Raw genomic sequence first — 19,116 nt, 5'->3', positions numbered from 1 at the left:
TATTTGGAATATTTACAGGGTTCCATTTTGAGATCTGAAAGTACATAACTGATGCTCTCCAAAGAACATATCCTCCCCTGACCCACAATGCTATGTCACATTCAGCATCTGGAGTTTGTACCTCTACACAGCATGTACATTTAAGTTTTCTTAAAGCTACCCTTTCATACTATTGCCTCATATCAATGACAGAAAGCAAGCACAGAATTCAAGGTAACTGTCTGGATGCACAGAAGAACCAAGAGACAGCCCACCCCACCATTCATTGGCCTGCTATTTAGAAAAACCTGATTGCATACTTCAAAACTACTACTACACATATGTAATTAAACTGTATTTGGAGAAGCACAGAAAAATCAGAAGTGAGGAAAAGAAAGGAACGGTGGATTCTCAGTGAAATATCCTCTCCGATATAAGGAAACTAGATGTAAAATCCTGGTGGATAGAACATTAAAGTAGGAAATATTAGAAAAACGGACAGAAGTCTGACTTGCAAATCTAAATGGGCAGACTACAGCTACTGATGCTTCAGCTTTAGTTAAAATGAGCTGTTATGACCCTCAAAAGTTCTTTACATAGAAAAATGAGGCCATACAACTCACTTATGGGCCAAAGCTGGATGTCCAAATGAAGCAGCAGAAAAATGTGAATGACTTCAAAGTAATTTATGTTCCTTGATACATAAAAGGCTCGATTTTAGCAGTTTTAAATGTTCCATTTATAATTCAGAGAGAAAAGCACTTACCCCAGAGCAACAGCTTTTCTTGTCTTCTCCATAGTTGTTAAGCCATTTAAAGCAGAAATGCCCACATCAGAATCTGAGCCTTCGCACTCCCTTTCCTCTGGCTTAGGCAGTGCATCAGGAGCATTACTATTAGTCAGGGACCTGGGAGAGCCATGCCTACTGCCAGACTTTGAGCTTCCTATGTATCCTAAGAAGACAAAAGGTGAAGATAATTGGCACTTATGAAACATCTCAAATTTTTCAAGTCACCATCTGAGCAGCGTTTGCTATTAGGGTCACTTAATGTGTGCTTTCCAGAAACATATATCCTCTCACCTACAGCTTCCACTTTTGGTAGCACAGGTTCAGAAAAGCACTTACAAGATTTCCCAGTATAGATTAACCTTTTGGATTTGTGTGAACTATGAAAATTAGTTTCGCATATGTTAGCAATTCCGCAGGTGCACTAATACAGATCTGTTTTTTAATAGAGATAGAGCCATCTATGTGGCTGGTCTACATAGGGAAAACATAGAGGTGTTTCTCTGCACTGGTGCAGCACCTCTGGGGATAGCAATGGTGAAAACTGTACAGTTCAGAGTACACAGATGATTTTGCTCCCATGTGCATACACGAGAGCAGCAGTTCTCAATCTCTTTCCGTTCTGGGACCTCTCCCTAGGACCCCACTCCCATTAGCATGAACCATAACCTGCCCTCCCCAGCACCCCCATCCATTTGCAATTCTCAATTTGAGAACTGCTGCATTACAGTTTTCACTGTTGCTATCACTGGTAGAGCTGCACTAAAAAAACTGTAAGAGTTTTCCTGGTGGCCATAATGTCCAATTCTATTACCACATGGTGCAGGAGTAAGTTGCACAAGGACTTAAGCAGAATTTTCTTCTATTTCCTTTAGAGGAAACAGAACCCAGAATTTAAGTCCTGCCTGGTAAGATACAGCAGTAACTTGCTTGTAAACGTGGTAATTAAGTACAAGAAACTACAAACACCAATTTAGGGTATTAAAACTATTTAAAGATAGGCAGGTTATTGTTACAAAATGGAAGTCCCAGGAACACCGAGCATGAACGCTAGACACAAAGGCTTAGTAAGATGGTGTAATGGGTTCTCAAAGGGCTGTATTGGTGCAATAATGTTAATCATGTTTAGGGGAAATAGTACCCGGTTTATGTACAAAGTTTAATCAAAGACGGGAACTTTATGAGCAAGGATATGCTGTTAAGAAGCTTCTTCCCCGATGCATTCCAAAGCATATTTAAAGCACTCCCACATTTCAGGTTTACCTTCAGAGGAAGTCTGACAGTCTCCCTTTGAGCGAAAATTATTGTCCCCACAGTCCATTGCTCTTCGAAGAGACAGGCTCCCTGCTGCTCCAGAACGAGTAGCTTTGGGCGAATTACTTTTCTTACTCGTGACTACAAAGATATTTAATCGAAAGACATGTGAATGTACTGCCTAGGCATCCAGTCAATTCTCTGCATCATCCCATATTTATGTTGGCCTGAAGTGGAACTAACTGATGCAACGGCACTAGACATTCTCTTCCCCTTTATTCTCGGGGCCACCATATTGACTCCTCTCCAAATCTCTCAAACGCCTTCAAGGTTTTCATTACATTTTATTCCTGTTGTGAAGGTATGTTGGGAAGAAGCCACTCGCTTAATCAATAATGCTCCTGAGACCAGATCAGGAATGATTACCTTAATTCTTCGAGATGGGTTTGTTAGTGAGAACCCACTGTATGTGTGCATGAGATCGGAGTCTTTTCAACAGCAATGTCTGTTGAGGCCGCACATGCAGCCCAAGTCTCCTTGTGTTCTGGTGTGAATGCGTAGAAGACAGAGTAGTCCCCAACCTTCCCTCAGGTCCCTCACAATTTAAAGCCCATGCTACATGAGGACTCCAAAAGCAGAGATGGAGGGTAGGTCATGGGATTCACAGTAACTACAGCATCTCAAAGAACCACAGTTACTACAGAGTAAGAAATTGTTTTCACTTCAAGTATGTATTAGTGCTTTTCCCACTGTAGGTGACTGGCAAGCCGTACTCTCCTTTGATGGTGGGAGAAAGAAGCATCAGCTGCATTGGTAAAAAGGATTGATGTACTGCTCTCCCAAACTTAGCACCAGACCTAGCTGCCATGTAAAGGGTTCAATCTTCCGCAAAAGTCAATGGGTTGGCTCCATATCACTGCTTTACAGATTCAGGCACATTTCTGAAGCAGGCTGATGACACTGCCTGAGTCCTGGTGGAGCACAACTTGACAACTGAAGGGAGAGGTCCGCTAGTAGTTAACAACAGGTGGAACTACCCACTCAGAGCCTTTTGACAAGCCAGCTACAGTCATGGAAAGGGGGAGAGAGCATCTGAAAGCTTTAGTCTTATCAACGTAATAGAGTAATGCTCTGGAAAAATCCAAAGTACCTATCTTTCTCTCACCTTATGCTGAATGGTTTCAAAAAGAAAACTGGTAGGGTTAATTGATTTAGATGAAACTCCCAAACCACATTACAGATGAATTCAGAATCACCTTCTCTCTATAAAAGGATGCATAAGGAGGTCCAAGGAGTAAGGGCTTGGAGTGCACTGACCCTCCATGCAGAGGTGATAGCCAACTTAAGGGTATGATGTACTGAACAATCTGACAGTGTCTCAAAGATGAAATCCCAAGAAAAAATTAGATCTTCAACCAAGGAACCTGGATTGGGGTGGGCATAAAGAACTCAAAACCTGCTTACGGAACCTAATACTGCTTCTCTACCTGGTACAGGGGCCAGCATCTGCCACAAGGCTTTGGCCAGGTCAAGCTGTACCTCATTTATGGGAAGAGCAATTCTAAATGGACTCACAGTTGTCAAAAAATATCAAACTTATAACATTTCTTCAATGCAGCCCTCCCTAGAGTGTCTGAAATTCTCAGAAGGCGCTCCTGGAAAACTTAAAGTTATGCTGAAGACACCACTTCAGCAGGCAACGAGGATGAGAAGTCTTTTGGTGATAAAGCAGGACATTGGTGTTCCTCAGCCCCCAGATCTGGTTGTTCCTGATGGCCCTCCCCCCTGTGGTCTGGCAGAAAGGTGATGGCGAAGTGATCACTTCCGCTCTCCAGCATGCTCCTAGCACACTGAAATGGCAACCCCCAGTGAGCCCAACAGGGTGATGGTGGCATGTCATGGAGATATCACTGGCTAGCTTGATATTGACTAGTCCAATGCCGTTCCTTTGGGATAGTAGTTAGGTCCTGTAGGGAGTGCAGGCAGGCCCCTTTGGGATATTGATCACAGACTGTAGAGGAGAGGGCTCTCCGCTTAAGGACATTGGGAACATATGCATTGGTGATGGAGAGGATGAATAGACCACCTATATGGGCAGTACAGAGAAGTGTGGATGGCGCTCTTGGTACCAGGGTCTGTATCGGTACCAGCAGGTGCCTCGATAATGGTTACAGACCTAGCTCATCCAGAGGCTCATCTACTATAGGCATCATTGCTGAGCGGTGCGACACCCAATCTTGAGTTGGTGCTGGAGTTTTCCTTTGTGCCACAGGCAGCTCATCAGCCCTCAGAGCCATGCAGGACTTTGTGGATGTCTCTCCAGAAATTGTATGTGGTTTATCCTTCTAGGAAGGCTCTGAGCACCGTGTGGAGTCTCTGCTCCTGTCTAGAATGGCCCCTTTTGGCGCTGGACTTCAGTACCAGACTTCAGTGTCACTGTGTCTGCTTTAGTGCCAACATCTGCAACACAGGTAGAGTCTGCTTCAGTGCTGGGGGCACTGGTACTGATGCCAGGTCTTTTCTTGGTGTCGTCATCTCTGCACTGGTCTTTGGAGTTGTTTGTCTGCTAGACGGCTGCTTGATGAAGTCTGTTTGTCTGCTATCAGGACTCTGGTGCCATCTCCTCAGGATCTGAAGAGGCCTTCATAGATGGCTCCAGGAGATGGAGTTTCAACCCCAGGCCATGTGACTTATACAATCTTGTGATCAAAGATATGCACACCGAACATCTACTCAGTATATGTGACTCTCCTAAACAGAAGAGGCACCTGCTATGTCCATCTTTCAAAGGAATTAGTCCATCACAGAATGTGCAAGCTTGAAGCCCACAGGTTTCAAATCCACCATGTTGAGAATCCTTGTACACGAAGGGAGCGTACAGAAGTGTCTGGCAGTCAGTATTCAATCCAGATGGGTCAAAGGTGTTCACAAAGGTCGTATACAAGTAGATCAGAAGAGTTCTGATTTATGAAGCATTTTGAGAACTTTAGTTGGAGCTAAGAACTACCAGGTCAGACAGTTGTTAGATTCCATCTTGCTGCCATGAGCAATAAGAGAGAATTGAGGGAGAGTTGTGGCTGCTCTGGCCTTTAGGGCTTTGTATGGGAGCATAAAGAGGGACAGGGGACATGTGTGTGACAATGCTATTCAAAAGACTCCGATCTCACACACAAGCACCTACTGTGGAATTCACACTGACACACTCGAAGAAGAAGATTCTCATGCGATGAGAAGAAATTACTCACTCTGGTGCTCTATGAGATTGCTTGGATTTTTGCAAGGTCGGCCACATTTTAGTAACAAACTTGAGAAAGTTTAGAGGTGATCTGCATATAGTCTGCAGGTAACCTTTGCCACCAAAAATTGTCTTTACAGAGGATTAAACTTCATGCTACCTACCCATAAGGTCAACATGAAATTAGATAAACAACATCTGCCCTGGGCTTCAAAGATTCTTATCACATTCTGAAATATTATTAACTATAATGTGCTTGCTGAAAACGTTAGAACCAGTTTCTAGAGAAGCCATTTAATTTGTCAAACACGAGTTCCATGTTTCTGCTTCTCAAAAGATATTTACTATAAACAAACTCAGCTATAAAGTTTAAACTATAAAAAGGCTGAGTATTTTTATTCCCAGACACCTAGATACAGTATCCGTCTACACAACTGCCATCTAGAGAATTGACAGCTTTAAGCCTTCCCCTCCCCCATACCACACTTACAACTCTTTATGTAACAGCTTGTAATTGATGATTTTGTCAGCAACTCCATTCCTATTTCTTGTAACTTGCTGCAGCTTTCTGTTCCACAGGCAGCCAAAGGCCCCTGATCACCAGGGAGGAAGCTGGGTTGCCCCTCACAAGAGCCATTGCTGCTTCTTACTTCTGACAGCTGGTTTTTTACATCAGACATTTTGCTTCGAACTTCAGCCATCTGCGTTTTGAGTCTCTTCAACATCTTTAAGTCAGGTGGCACACGCCACATTGCCTGGTGCCTCCGCTGGTCTCGGTCTTTTAGAGAGTACGATGATGCTTTACAAGGAAAAGGTTAAACGAACACGAAGGTTAAAAATGTTTGTAACCTCCATCAGTAGTTTTTGGTTTTTTTCTTTAAACTCTTTCATTATTAAGACTGGAAGGATTTGTAGAGGATATGTCAATTTCACATCCAAATTCCCATGCACTAGCAAACTGCTGCAAGGGCTTGGTTGCAAATACTACAAGAGGATGTTTGTTAAACTGTTTCCATAAATATCTTTTAAAAATCTTGGAACATTTCCATTTGTTTCAGATTTTTAAATGCTTCCCTTTTATCAGATTTGTCCTGACGATCCCTTTAACATAGCAAGAGAAACAAGGCTGCCTACATGATAAGAGCAAAGAATCAGTGATAGTAATGTTTTCCTTGAGGGCAGGGAGAAATCCATGTTACTTTTTATTGCCAGTGCAGATGGGAAAACAGGACAGTGTTAGGGAACAATATTAGTGTTAAAAGACTGCCTAAAAAAATGGAAATAGCGCAGTGTTTTCCTGTTCACACTGGCAAAAAAGACAACATGCAATAATATGAATCAGGATCCTCACCACCCCATACAAGACTGCTAGCACCAATTTGTATAGTGCAGACATGCTCAAAGAAGTTTCAGACTAGTTGTGTACACAGTGCCCTCTGTAGTTACTCTAGTATGTGAAAGAGAAATGGGTGCCCAATGCAGAATGATTATGTTTAGATGAAATGGGATCAAACTCCATCCCCTTCCTCTGGGCTATAGTGACATAGGGCATCTGCTCTCAGCAGCTCTTTCCACCTCAGTGGGAACAGTGGGCAGAGGTTCTTTCATGCTGGGTGCTTTGCTTTCCCTTAGTATGCCAGTCATGGCAACAGAGAGCCTTTCACATCTCTGGACAAGTTTGAGTTCACCTGCTCATCAGTTTGCTGGCAAGTGCATTTCTTGGATATAAGAATAATTTTATAATCATTTCACATTAACTGATGATTCAGAGGAGGAATCTGAAGTAAAGGAAGTCCCTTAGGTCCCTTGCTGCCCCAGGTCAGTTCTAAGAGATACTATCTAGATGAGCCTTTATGTTAATTAGTCAGAATTAGATCAACTTGGAAATCTTCTATTTGTTACGCTTTCAGAATTCTAAGCATCTCATTGCAAATTCAACTGGCTCAGAGCTATAACCCCAATGGCTTTTGAGTCCCTCGGAGGCAAAACTTAGCAAGCTCCGGAAATAAAAGAAGCCTTGTTCCAACATGGTGATTGAACAAGGTACAGGAACAAAGTCAGGTATCTAAGGATCTCAGCAACACAGAAAGACCACACCAAATGCAATAAGTGGCTGAAGGACGCAGAGACCCTACCCACCACAACACTATCGTGGAGGCCTCAGTCTGGGTCATACTGCCAACAGTGCAAGTTCATCCCATCTCTTCAATGCCTTCACCTGGTCTCTCTAGTTCTGTCAAGGCAGAGTCTTGACAGTACGCAACCTTGCATCACCTGTAGCTCACTGGCCACTTCAAACTGCTTCTTTTGTCCAATCGTCAGGGTTGTTTTTTTTAAAAAGCGGACTACACTGCATAGGACTTATTTACCCCTACACTGCCTTTATACTCTTTGCAGTTTGGAAGTTAGATCAAGCGCTACATCCTTATGAAAACCTTGTTAATCTAAGAGGAGACACTTTCCTTCATTAAACAAATTTGCAGCGAGAGCTCACATCAGAGACCAAAGGCTTTTTTCCATTTATCTGCAGAACAGGTGTGGCACAAACAGCAACAAAGATTTGCCCTACAGAGTCTCCTGCCAATATACCTCATTTGCATTTTGCAAGAGGGCAGGAGGAAGCCAAATTTGGTTTTTATGGTCCATCCAAATCTGGACCTCTCTACCAAGACTATCAACATGGTCATCTGTCCCCTAAGAAGTAAACAGAGACCTCAGCATCACTTCCTACTCTGAATGGATTAGAGAGGCTAGTGAACAGCTAATAGCTCATGAGATTTTTGGTCACTATCCTTTGGAAGGATGTTTTAGTGTTCTCACTTTTTTGCATCTACAGAATACAAACATTTAGGGAGCAGATCATGTCCCGCAGATCTGCAAGTGCCGTGGGTGCTCCATATACATATCTGTCTGTGCCCATGTGAAAGGACACTGAGAGGAATCTGTCTGTGGATTCATGATCATTTGGCAGGGTCAGGGTCCTGTAGTATGGAAGAAGGTGAGAGCAGGGACACAAGGATGCACAATATTTCCCTACCAACCCGGAGTGAAATATAGAGGCACATTATAATAGCTTGGGACAGAAGGTAGGTGAGATAATATCTTCTAGTGATCAACTTCTGTTGGTGGAAAATACAAGCTATCAAGCTACACATAGCTCTTCTTTAGATCTGGGAATGTATTAGAAAGGCTTTCCTGCAGAGTCTCCTCTACAATGGAGAGCATCCCTTTAAGAGGAGTCCTTAAGGACAACCTATAGCAGGGGAGCTCCTGAGAGCACTGCTCCAATAGAGCTGTGTTACTGGGGAGGGAGAGGTGAAACCTCCCTACATTTTTTGCAGGGGCTTGTACAAACTACTTCACCACTGCAATGGAAGAATCCAAAGAAACTAAGCAGAATCATCATGCAGTTTTCCCAGCAGGAGGGATGATCTAACCCTGAACTTGCATTTTGTATTTCCAGAGAGACCAACTGCAAGTAGGACATGCAACAAGAACAACTGACTGAATAACCCTGCTTGCCACTGCATGAATTTTACAAGATGACTAAATTTGAATGTTAACATCAAAATGCAAACCATTTACTTCCTATCTTTAGATTGGCCAGTGCAAATGTCATCATCATGTCAAGAGAAAGAGCATATATCTGTACCAGATGGACTATTATTTCTCTTCTGCTCTATTAAGCCATCAAATGGTTGTTTCAAAGTGACCTGAAATAAGATATTGTGGCTGTGGGCCAATTAGCCCCAAACAAACGTTAACTCTGCTAAATCTATTTATGAGGTTTGAGTCAATGTACTGATTCTTCACTAACAAAGGAGAGGAACATATGACCTTCAACAATAATTAGCTGTGACAGAATTACATTTACAGCTTGCTATCTACTTTTCCTTTGGTTCACACAAAATTAAGGTTAGGGTACATCAGCCTAACACTATAACTCAAATACATTTTATGCAAAATACTAACAAAGTTATTAAATAAGTACCAGCACAGAAACTGACCACTATTTTCTTCCTTTCGGTCATTCTGTACGTTTCCTTCTCCATGAGTTTCTGCATCAGCCTCTATTTTTCAAGTGCCCTTTCCTCACTTTTCAAGCCCTCCATCATGATCACTGCCCTCAACTTCTCTTACACTTCCTTCCTGGCTTTACAATCCACCTGATGTTGCCACTTGTGTCCTGTGCCTGCTTTCTTCCATGCCACCTCAAATGTCTGAAACAGCTTCCCCACTATCATACATAACCCTTTCAGTAGCTCCACTTTCAGCAAACAGCTAAAAGTTTGGAAGATGAAATAGCCATTCCCTACTCTGTGTATATTGTGTTTTGTTCTGTTTATGTCTATTGTACCATAATCCCTTCCAGGTGGAAATCCATTATTTATCTGGCACTGATCTACTACTGCAAAGTACTAGATAACAATATCTCTTCACAGATACCAACATAGCTACACAAGATGTGCATGGAGTTGGAACTACTCTTCAGGCATCCCTCCTCTCCCCCCCCCCGCCCCCCCCCCCGAGTTATCTTTAAACAGAGACAGACACTGTCCCTGCCCCCACACAGAATTTTTTTTGGATTCCATACTCATCTGCAGTTTTAAGTCTGAAAGCAGCTATTAAGCCAAAGACTACTTTGTGGTTTGGTGCACACAGTGACTACTATGAAATTATGAAAATACAGCAACAGCTATTGACAGAATCCACTGGCCTTTCCCCAGTCCCTCTTCATGATGGGCAATGCAGACAAAGCTAATGGAAACTCTGAGTCATTGTGAATAGTTCTGTGAAAACATCCACACAACCAGCAGTGGCTGTCAAAAAAGCTAACAGTGTTGGAAATCATTAGGAAAGGGATAGATAAGAAGACAGAAAATATCATATTGCCTCTGTATAAATCCATGGTACGCCCACATCTTGAATATTGCATGAAGATCTGGTTGCCCCAGCTCAAAAAAAGATATATTGGAATTGGGAAAGGTACAGATTAATAAGACTGGGACTTTTCAGCTTGGAAAAGAAATGATTAAAGGGGGATATGATAGCGGTCTATAAAATCATAACTGATGTAAAGAAAGTAAATAAGGAAGTGTTATTTACTCCTCATAAAACAAGGATGAAGGGTCACCAAATGAAATTAATAGACAGCAGGTTTAAAACAAAAGGAATTATTTCTTCACACAACACAGTCAACGTGTGGAGTTCTTTGCCACGGGATGTTGCCACAGGCCAAGATTATAACAGGGTTCAAAAAAGAACTAGATAAATTCATGGAGGATAGGTCCATTGATGGCTATTAGCCAGGATGGGCAGGGATGCAAAATGATGCTCTGAAGTGTCCCAAGCCTCTATTTGCTAGAAGCTGGGAATGGGCAAGAGGGGATGATTACCTGTTCATTCCCTCTGAAGCACCTGGCATCGGTCACTGTCGGAAGACATGATACTGGGCTAGATGAACCATTGGTCTGAGCCAGGATGGTCATTCTTATGTTCTTAAATAAATCTCTAACAAATTACTTAGATTTGATGTGTATCTAACTTTGTCACGGGAATACATTGAAGAGTTGTATTTAAATGCACCATTTACCTCTGTTCTGCAGAAGTGAGGCAGGAGGACGTGGCTGTAGACCCCACAGATTTTCCATCCCATTCCTGTCTTTTAGGTCCAATAAATGCATTAAAATTAAGGGATCTATGTCTAGTAAACTGCTGCTGGCTGCTGAGCCTAAAGTACTTCCTCCCCGCCTTGAAGATCTGCCACTTGCATTGGCATAGCCATGGCTACTACCTGAAAGAGAGAGCACCATAGGAAAAGTACATATACACCATGTCTGTCGGCATGTGTTAGGTTTCAGTATTTCACAACAGAGCAGCTGAAAATCACTGATATAGTAAGGATGGAAATCTTAAAAGCATTCCAAATAACCTCAGGAAAAGCAACCTTGTTACAAGGAAGTACAAATTCTAAAAGCACTGAAGAAAAACAAAGTACATTGATAAAAAACTAACAGCCCCTAAAATGGAAAATCAACAGAATTTGACTTCATAAAATACAAAGAACATTAACTCTTCCTACTGATTTGCAGATTTAGAGGAAAAAACAACCCACTAACATAAAAATGAGGAGTTTCTTTATCTGATCTAGGGAGATCTTCAATTAAGGCTTACTTTGAGCTATGAAATGTTATTACATAGAGTTTAGCAATCCTATAAGAGATCTGAGACCCAGCCACTGTGTCTCGAGTCCAATCTGGGAAATTAGATTAGACAGCCCAATAAGGCTTCCTTCCAAAGCAGGTGACCAAAACCAGCATTATCAGTACTGAGAGTGAAAAAGCACTATAAGCAATTAAAAGTGAGAGGCTCCTTTTAAAGTGAATGGGTTACACGCATTCTTTGCATCAAGATTAACAAATACACTAAAATGACATGAGAAGAGAACCTTAGATAACACTGTATTCTGCAGACATTACACCCCCATTTCCACTCCTATTCTTAACTGATGAATGCCATAGTTAAATAAATTAGTCAGGCTTCTCAAATGCCTGACAAGAAATGTTTTGAAGAAAGGCATAAATTTGCCTGTGTTATGACAGAGACTGGCTCTAAGGCACAACAGGTTTATACTGAAAGGGGGAAAAAAAAGAGAGCAAGGATATGAAGATCAGCATTGCTTAAAGGTTCCCAATAGACCTATGCTGCAGTTATGTGGTGTGATCTGTGGGCACTGGCATCATGAGTGCATTTAAAGGTAGATTCAGTCATTTTAGAAATCCTGGTAAAAATGTGTTAGATTTTGACTTGCAGTCACCTTTATGCTGCAAGTTATCTTATGGAGTACCATTTAATTATTTATATGGTAATTTAATTCCTGCTCCATATTTAAAGATTCATATATTTCACACCCCTCATTTAATTAAAACTTAACTAACAACAGTGTAGCAAAATCTAAAGTAATGTGTCAAGCGGTCAGAAATCATGGTGACAGCAGTAGAGTAGAAGCAAAGACACATTTGCTGGTTTCCATTCCAGTATAAAGTAAACATCTTAAAATCCAGGCTCCCAGAGAAACTTCAAATTGACATTTTTTCTTAAGGATGTTCAGTAGAAGGCCCCTCCAGTTTTTTTTCTAACCAGTGGGAAGCTGGCATTCTACTGCAATAATTAGTTTACAGTACATGACGCAGCATTTTCAAAAATAGAAAATGCCTCTAGAATATGCAGCTCAATATTGCCTCTGATGTGACACTGAAAAGAACAGGGGAGGAAACCTGACAAATTACTGTTCGTTTGATTGTGAATGTTTCTTTCTGTACCTGATGCTCCACCAGCAGCAGCAGCATCGTCCTGGAGATCTCCTTCTTCTAGCTCCATATTACTATTATATTCCACATCATTTTCTCCAGACCTTGGTGCGAAGAAAAATCAGATCACCTCCTCCAATTAGGCATTGCGAGGTTTGTCAACAACAGAAAAACTAAACATCTCACTACAGTTTTGTAGCTTCCAAACTGCAGAAACTAACAAGTCAAAATGCATCATCACTTGACTGTGAAACCAGTCGTCTTAAAATCTGACATGTTTCCAAGAGGTGGAATTTTAGAACCTGATTCTGCAAGCCTTCTATATTCATTACAAGAATATGTATCTTGAATAGTATGTTAAATATGTGGATCTGATAGTGTCCTTCAACTTTTCAGTATTTAAATAGTCTAAAGTCGAAGTGCTCTACTTCTAAACAGCACTTGAACTTGTGTAGGGTATCACAATGGTAAATTATTGTAGGATCAGAGCTAATTAATCTCTTGAGAAGAGCCTTACATGACATTGTTGGTCAAGGACAACATGTTAAACTGAATAAGCCAACACACTGGAAATAAACCAGTAAAAAAATTTCTTGCAGATTTGGCATCTTGCATTTCTACCACATTACTATAGGTGTCATTTCCGGGCCAGCTTTTGGCCTCTGAGCTGTCACACATCACTCAAAGACATTGTGATATACAAAGTACATTGATTCTATTCTGATGGGAACTGACGTTAGGCCAAGAGGATAACAATTCTGCGTAAGTTTTTGCAGTCACTCACATAGTCTCTTCATCAATATCATTCTCTTCAGTGTTACTAGTAGCTGTTGAACTAGCAGAGGAGCTGCTGCCATCTAGGTGGTTTACCTCGTCTTCTCCAGCAAGGTCTACATCCAGATCACCATCCGAGAGCTCATACTGGAGCAACAAAACATGAGAATTTCTGTACAGCAGAAATTTTATCTTAAGTATTTGGGTGCTCAGTGGTTTGAGCGTTGGACTGCTAAACTCAGGGTTGAGAGTTCAATCCTTGAGAGGGCCATTTAGGGATCTGGGGCAAAAAGTCTGTCAGGGACAGTACTTGGTCCTGCTAGTGAAGGCAGGGGGCTGGACTTGATGACCTTTCAAGGTCTTTTCCAGTTCTATGAGATAGGTATATCTCCATATATTATATTATTCTAAACAGAGAAAGCAAAACCAGATGTCAGTAATATCGCTGAGGAGGGTCTGAAAGTACAGAACAAGTAGATAAAATGCCTGCCTGACAGTACCATTTTAGATAACTAGATTCTCTGATTTGCTTACCATGCCTTTGGAATTTTTCTCTCAAACAATTTTTTGCTGCTCCCTAAAAGTCTCTATCCTTTCCCCTCATTATCCACTAGTTCTGCACTTGTAGAGAATAGTTCATCTAACACACAACACACATGCTTCTATAATTTTCCTGTAACAGTACAATGGATTATAAAATAAAATAAAAATTTAAAATAGAACAAAAAAGAGAATTCCTACATTAAAATCTTCATGCTGGATTTTCTCCTCTTCATCATCCTTGGCATCTCTTAATAATGCTGGAGTGGTGACACTCTCAAGTAGTACTTCAGGATTCGGTCCAGATTTCTTTGGTCTTGTTTCTGGACCATCATCATTCTGGGGGCTAAGATGAGTGTCTGGAGGTGACATGCCTCGTGATTTTTGGGTACGGGAAAGCTCAATTGCAAGTCTCTTAAATATATTTAAAAAACCAGACATGTAAGTATACGCCAAAGAAAATTTGTTAAGAACAAATTACAAGAAGCAACAGCATTTCACAGATTTAAATAGATTAACATGAAAGACATTGAAACTAACTGGAAACAAAATCCACCACCATCAGCGCTCTAAAAATAGCAATGGGTATCCAAATAAACCTGACAGTGAAGCAAACTTACTGGTCAGTGGCCACTATAATCAGAGATTTAAATCCATGTTTGAATTTGGCATTAAAATACACATCAAACCTCACACTTACCTCTTTAAGGTTGTTTATTTGTTGGATGTAGCTTGTCTGAGCAGCTTCCAACTGAGTAATGTACCAGTGTTGGTCCCGGCACTTTTGGAAGAAGGTAGGTGAACGCACCTGGAACCTTTAGAAAGCCACAAAAATGAAATTTTTTAAATGCTTGAGAAGTCCCACCTGAAATAATTCAATGCTTAAAACCAGGTGATAAAATTAAGCTTAAGCCTGATGGGAAATTAATTCCTGTACACTTTTGCAGATATTCTATAATACAGAATTCTGAAATACCAGAATAGACAAATCACAAGTGATATTTTAAAAACCCAACTTGAAGTAGAAGTGCAGGATATCTATATTTAGCCATCATGCTGAAATTTCCACTAACAAAGTTAGCTTTAATACCATTAAAAACTCTCTTCCACACCTTCTTTTCTCAAAGTTCTACTAATCTCAATGACAATACCCAAAGGGGGATGGAATGCATTATCAATCCCCTTTGAAAACACATGAAGAATTTTCCTGAAATAATTTTTAATTCTCTATCTATGCATGCCCAATACAGGCATATTAGTGTCAAGTGTAGTTTTTGCAGATGACTGCTTCATCTCAAAGGAATTTATGCACATAAATCTTTCCCACTTCCTCTCCTAAACACATATTCCTTTAAAGATCATGAGAACAAAAAATCCTTTCCTTTTATGACAGAGCATGCCATAATATTTAAATTAATCTAATTATTTTAATTATTTCCTACTTTGATAATAACTATAGCACTTTTATAAAAAATGCCACAGAAAACAGGTTTGTAGATACAACCAATGATCTCTCTTACCTAAGAATTACAGTGTCATTTTGTCTGTTCAAATACCCTTCATTGGCAAGCAAGTCCAATCGAAAGAATCTGTTATAACCCCAGCATTCTCCAACTTCAAAGTCAGAGGCAAACTCTCGAATTATATTTTTAGCAGGATCATTGGTGGACTGGTGAACCATCTCCACACGGTACTCATACCTAAACATGGACAAAATGAAATTAGTTGGAACAGTAACAAACATCACCAGATTTCAGTATAAGAAAAATGCATATGGTATGTTTGTTTCAGGTCAAGTTAAGTTACTACGAGCATCATATTTTAAAAAGAAATAGGATTTCCAATTAAAAAGGTGATTCAGCAAGAAAAAAATCTAGAGTGAAAAGTGAACAGCATGTTGATGGCTTTTTTGGGTAATATACACATTTAAAGAGGTAAATGTATAAGGCTGAGCTTACAGGCAACAAATGTTACTTTTTAAGACTGGCTGAAGGAATACTGTGTATTTATAAACTACAGCAGTTTAATGCCACAGATCAGGATTTCTCTCAATGCTAAGCTCTAATGCATTCTGCATTACAGCTTCACAGCAGTCGCTCTAGGCTGCTGGTGCCAAGGGCTAACTCTGTCAGGGCTGATAAAATCTGAAGTCAAAGCTCTGTGCATCTGCCAATGTATTCTACATGAGAAATAAGTGCAATATGATTGACAGTAGCTGGGCTGTAAGATGAAGACAGACTTCTTAAACAGAACTGAACAAGTGAATTAAGAAGGGACACAATTTGAAATCTAATCAATTTAAAAATAAATAAAAATAAAGTAGCTCCAGGATTCCCTACCAGCTCTTAAATCCCTATGTCGATTTTTAAGGTTTTACAATCATTTTCCAGTCTTTCAGACAGGAACGGAAGAGAATTGTCCTATCCGCATGTGCAGAGTGGAAACAGTCAAACCGACTACAGAAAATGCTGTCAAATGCATAATCAAACTGAAGAGGAAAATATTTTTTTCCTCTCCTTAACTTCTTTCAATTATAAGTAGCTTCAAGCTTGAAATATGATTTTCAAATTTACTGTCCTTTAAACTTTCACTTAAGATTATTTTGGGATCTGTTTATAACGGTTGAGGGCGATTTTGGGACTATACACCCACATGATACATTTCTATCAAGTTCTTCCTATCCTTTGCAAATGTGTGAAAATGGCAGAAAGCAGTTGCACTGAATTTTAGAAAATTACCATCATTACTTTCATAATTCTTAGAAAACGCTCTTCTAGTAAGGTGAATATTGTATTACTTTCTATGGGTGCCCTTAATGCGCATCCTTCTCGGCCTAGCTGCACAGATGCCATGACAACACAATAGTAAAACACACCACTTAGGCCTGATCTACACCTCAAACTTGGGTTGACCTAGCTGTGTCACTCAGGGGTGTATAAATTCACACCCCAATAGATCCAGTTAAACCAACCTAAGTCCTGGTATAGACACTGTTAGGTGACAGAAGAATACTTCAGTCAACATAGCTACTGCCTCTTGAGGGGGTAGATTAACTGCAGTGATGGAAAAATCCCTTCTGTGACTGTAGTGAGTGACTACAGAGCAGCAGTGTCATTGTAATGCTCGTAGTGTGGCCAGACCCTCAGACTGCCTCTGCAACAGTGCTGAAAGGGGATGGCACATACAAATGATATGGTGCCAATGAAATATATGTATACAAAAAGACATGCAGATTCTTTGCCATCCCACACAACGCTAATTGTGAAATGCCAAGAGCACTGCAGATGGTGGGGTGCCTCTAGTGCAGAGGTGGGCAAACTACGGCCCCCAGGACCCTCCTGCCCAGCCCCTGAGCTCCTGGTCTGGGAGGCTAGCCCCCGGTCCCTTCCCTGCTGTTCCCCCTCCCCCACAGCCTCAGCTTGCCCCGCCGCAATGCTCTGGGCAGCAGGGCTGTGAGCTCCTGGGGCAGCGCAGCTGCAGAGCCTGGCCTGACCCAGTGCTCTGTGCTGCATGGCTGTAGCACTGCCAGCCACCGGTCTCCAGGCAGTACGATAAGGGGGCAGGGAGTTGGGTGGGGGGAGGTGTTGGATAGAAGGCAGGGGAGTTCAGGGGGTGGGGGTATGGATGGGGGACAGGGCGGTCAGAGGGTGGGGAACAGGGGGGTTGAATGGGGGCAGAGGTCCCGGGGGGGCAGTCAGGAATGAGAGGAGGGGTTGGATGGGGTGGTGGGGGCCAGTCAGGGGTGAGGGTTCTAGGACCGGTCAGGGTCCCTGGGAGGCAGTCAGGGAATGGGTGGGGGGGTTGGATGGGGCAGGAGTCCTAGGGGTGGTGGTGGGGAACACGACCCCCCTCCCAACCAGCCATCCATACAATTTCCGAAACCCGATGCAGCCCTCAGGCCAAAAAGTTTGCCTGCCCCTGCTCCAGTACTAAGTGTTATAAAGTAGTCTCAATGTGAAGAGGCAAGCCCCGCCTCGTAATGCATCTTATTGTTCTGGATGTGTGGAAGACTAGGAATTTTTAAAAGCTTGCATTACGTTTTGCTTATTAAAGTCTGCTAACATCGGCCAGTATCTCGTTTCAGTCTCACGTGCCAGCATGAATGCTCCGCCATTTTATGAAAAGCCTCTCTCCAATTAGGCCTAGAAATCCTCTCCTTAGAGCTCTTGAGGACCTCAAATCCAAAATCATGCCTGAATTCCTCTTCCTCACCTGAAAGGCTCTCCACTCAGTTGTTGGTCTGAAATCCCTTCAAAGTCACTATTAACATATCCCTCCAGAGCAGGCCCAGCACATTACTTAGTTTCAATTCTTTCCTCTCCTCAGTCAGAGCATGTCACTCAATTATCAAATTGTGCTTTCTAAGCCTAGCAAGTTGGTCTTTCATAGGTAAAGGAATTTTAAGCAGAGATTCAGACCCACAAATTCCTGCTTCTCCAGCAGCTAAAACTGCCTCTATACCTCCAGTCAGCAGTTACATTCTAAGTTTTAAACAGAACCAGAAAATATTCTGAGAAGTTAAATGCTGCAGAAAGTGTCCTATTACACTAAAGAGAGTCTTGAGAAATTTAGACATATTTTCGAGCCAGGCACATAAACAACATTTTTTGGAGCAACTGTGGACTGTAAGGGGCAAGGTTATAATATTGGCAGTTATAACATGGTTTTGATTTATCTGAGGGCTAAACTACCGTACCATGGTCATTTTATAGCATCTCTCTCAGCTGAACTCTTTGCCTTAGAGTCAGAGTGGTCTAGCTGACCAAGCACAGGACTGGAAGTTGAGACCTGCGTTCTACTGACAGCTCTGTTGCTGATTTGTTTGTCGCCTTCTCCAGACCCACTTAACCTCTGTGCCTCATCTTATCTACTTGTAAAATGGGACGAGGGGCCTGATCCAAAGCCCGGTGAAGTCAATAGGAATCTTCATCTGCTTCAGTGAGCTTTGGATCAGGTCCTAGCAGAGCCATGAGGCTGAATACACTTTTGTAAAGCTCTTTAAACTCCCTGGGTGAGTGACATAAAAAAAGTGTAAACAGACATTTCCTTACTTGGATGTTTCTGGCAATCCAGCTGAGAGCTCTAGAAACACAGACAAGTAGTAACCACGCACAACTCCATTTCCATCCTTAAAAAGAAATTAGGAGGTGCAATTATTAAAAGCATCTGTTATCGTAGAAAATAAATTCAGAATTCCAATACACAATTTCCTACAGCCTCTGTCAGAACAGTAACAT

At 41.6% G+C, this 19,116-nt stretch overlaps 1 protein-coding gene across 2 annotated transcripts in view; it reads right to left on the bottom strand.

The window, feature by feature from the left end:
• Positions 1-19,116, bottom strand: part of TRIM37 (tripartite motif containing 37) — a 49,394-nt gene that overhangs the window by 6,138 nt on the left and 24,140 nt on the right. For both annotated transcript variants that reach the window (XM_044993931.1, XM_044993932.1), the window contains 10 exons: positions 18,931-19,007; positions 15,400-15,579; positions 14,580-14,694; positions 14,081-14,293; positions 13,350-13,486; positions 12,578-12,669; positions 10,849-11,049; positions 5,746-6,054; positions 2,030-2,161; positions 746-932 (listed from right to left, as the gene is read on the bottom strand). In XM_044993931.1, coding sequence (XP_044849866.1) covers positions 746-932; positions 2,030-2,161; positions 5,746-6,054; positions 10,849-11,049; positions 12,578-12,669; positions 13,350-13,486; positions 14,081-14,293; positions 14,580-14,694; positions 15,400-15,579; positions 18,931-19,007 — 1,643 coding nt within the window. The remainder of the gene's footprint in view (positions 1-745; positions 933-2,029; positions 2,162-5,745; positions 6,055-10,848; positions 11,050-12,577; positions 12,670-13,349; positions 13,487-14,080; positions 14,294-14,579; positions 14,695-15,399; positions 15,580-18,930; positions 19,008-19,116) is intronic.

Source organism: Mauremys mutica, chromosome 19 (assembly GCF_020497125.1).
Source record: "Mauremys mutica isolate MM-2020 ecotype Southern chromosome 19, ASM2049712v1, whole genome shotgun sequence".
Classification (NCBI taxonomy): Eukaryota; Metazoa; Chordata; order Testudines; family Geoemydidae; genus Mauremys; species Mauremys mutica.
Note: the sequence above shows the minus strand (reverse complement) of the source record. Positions and strands in the feature narration are given on the sequence as shown.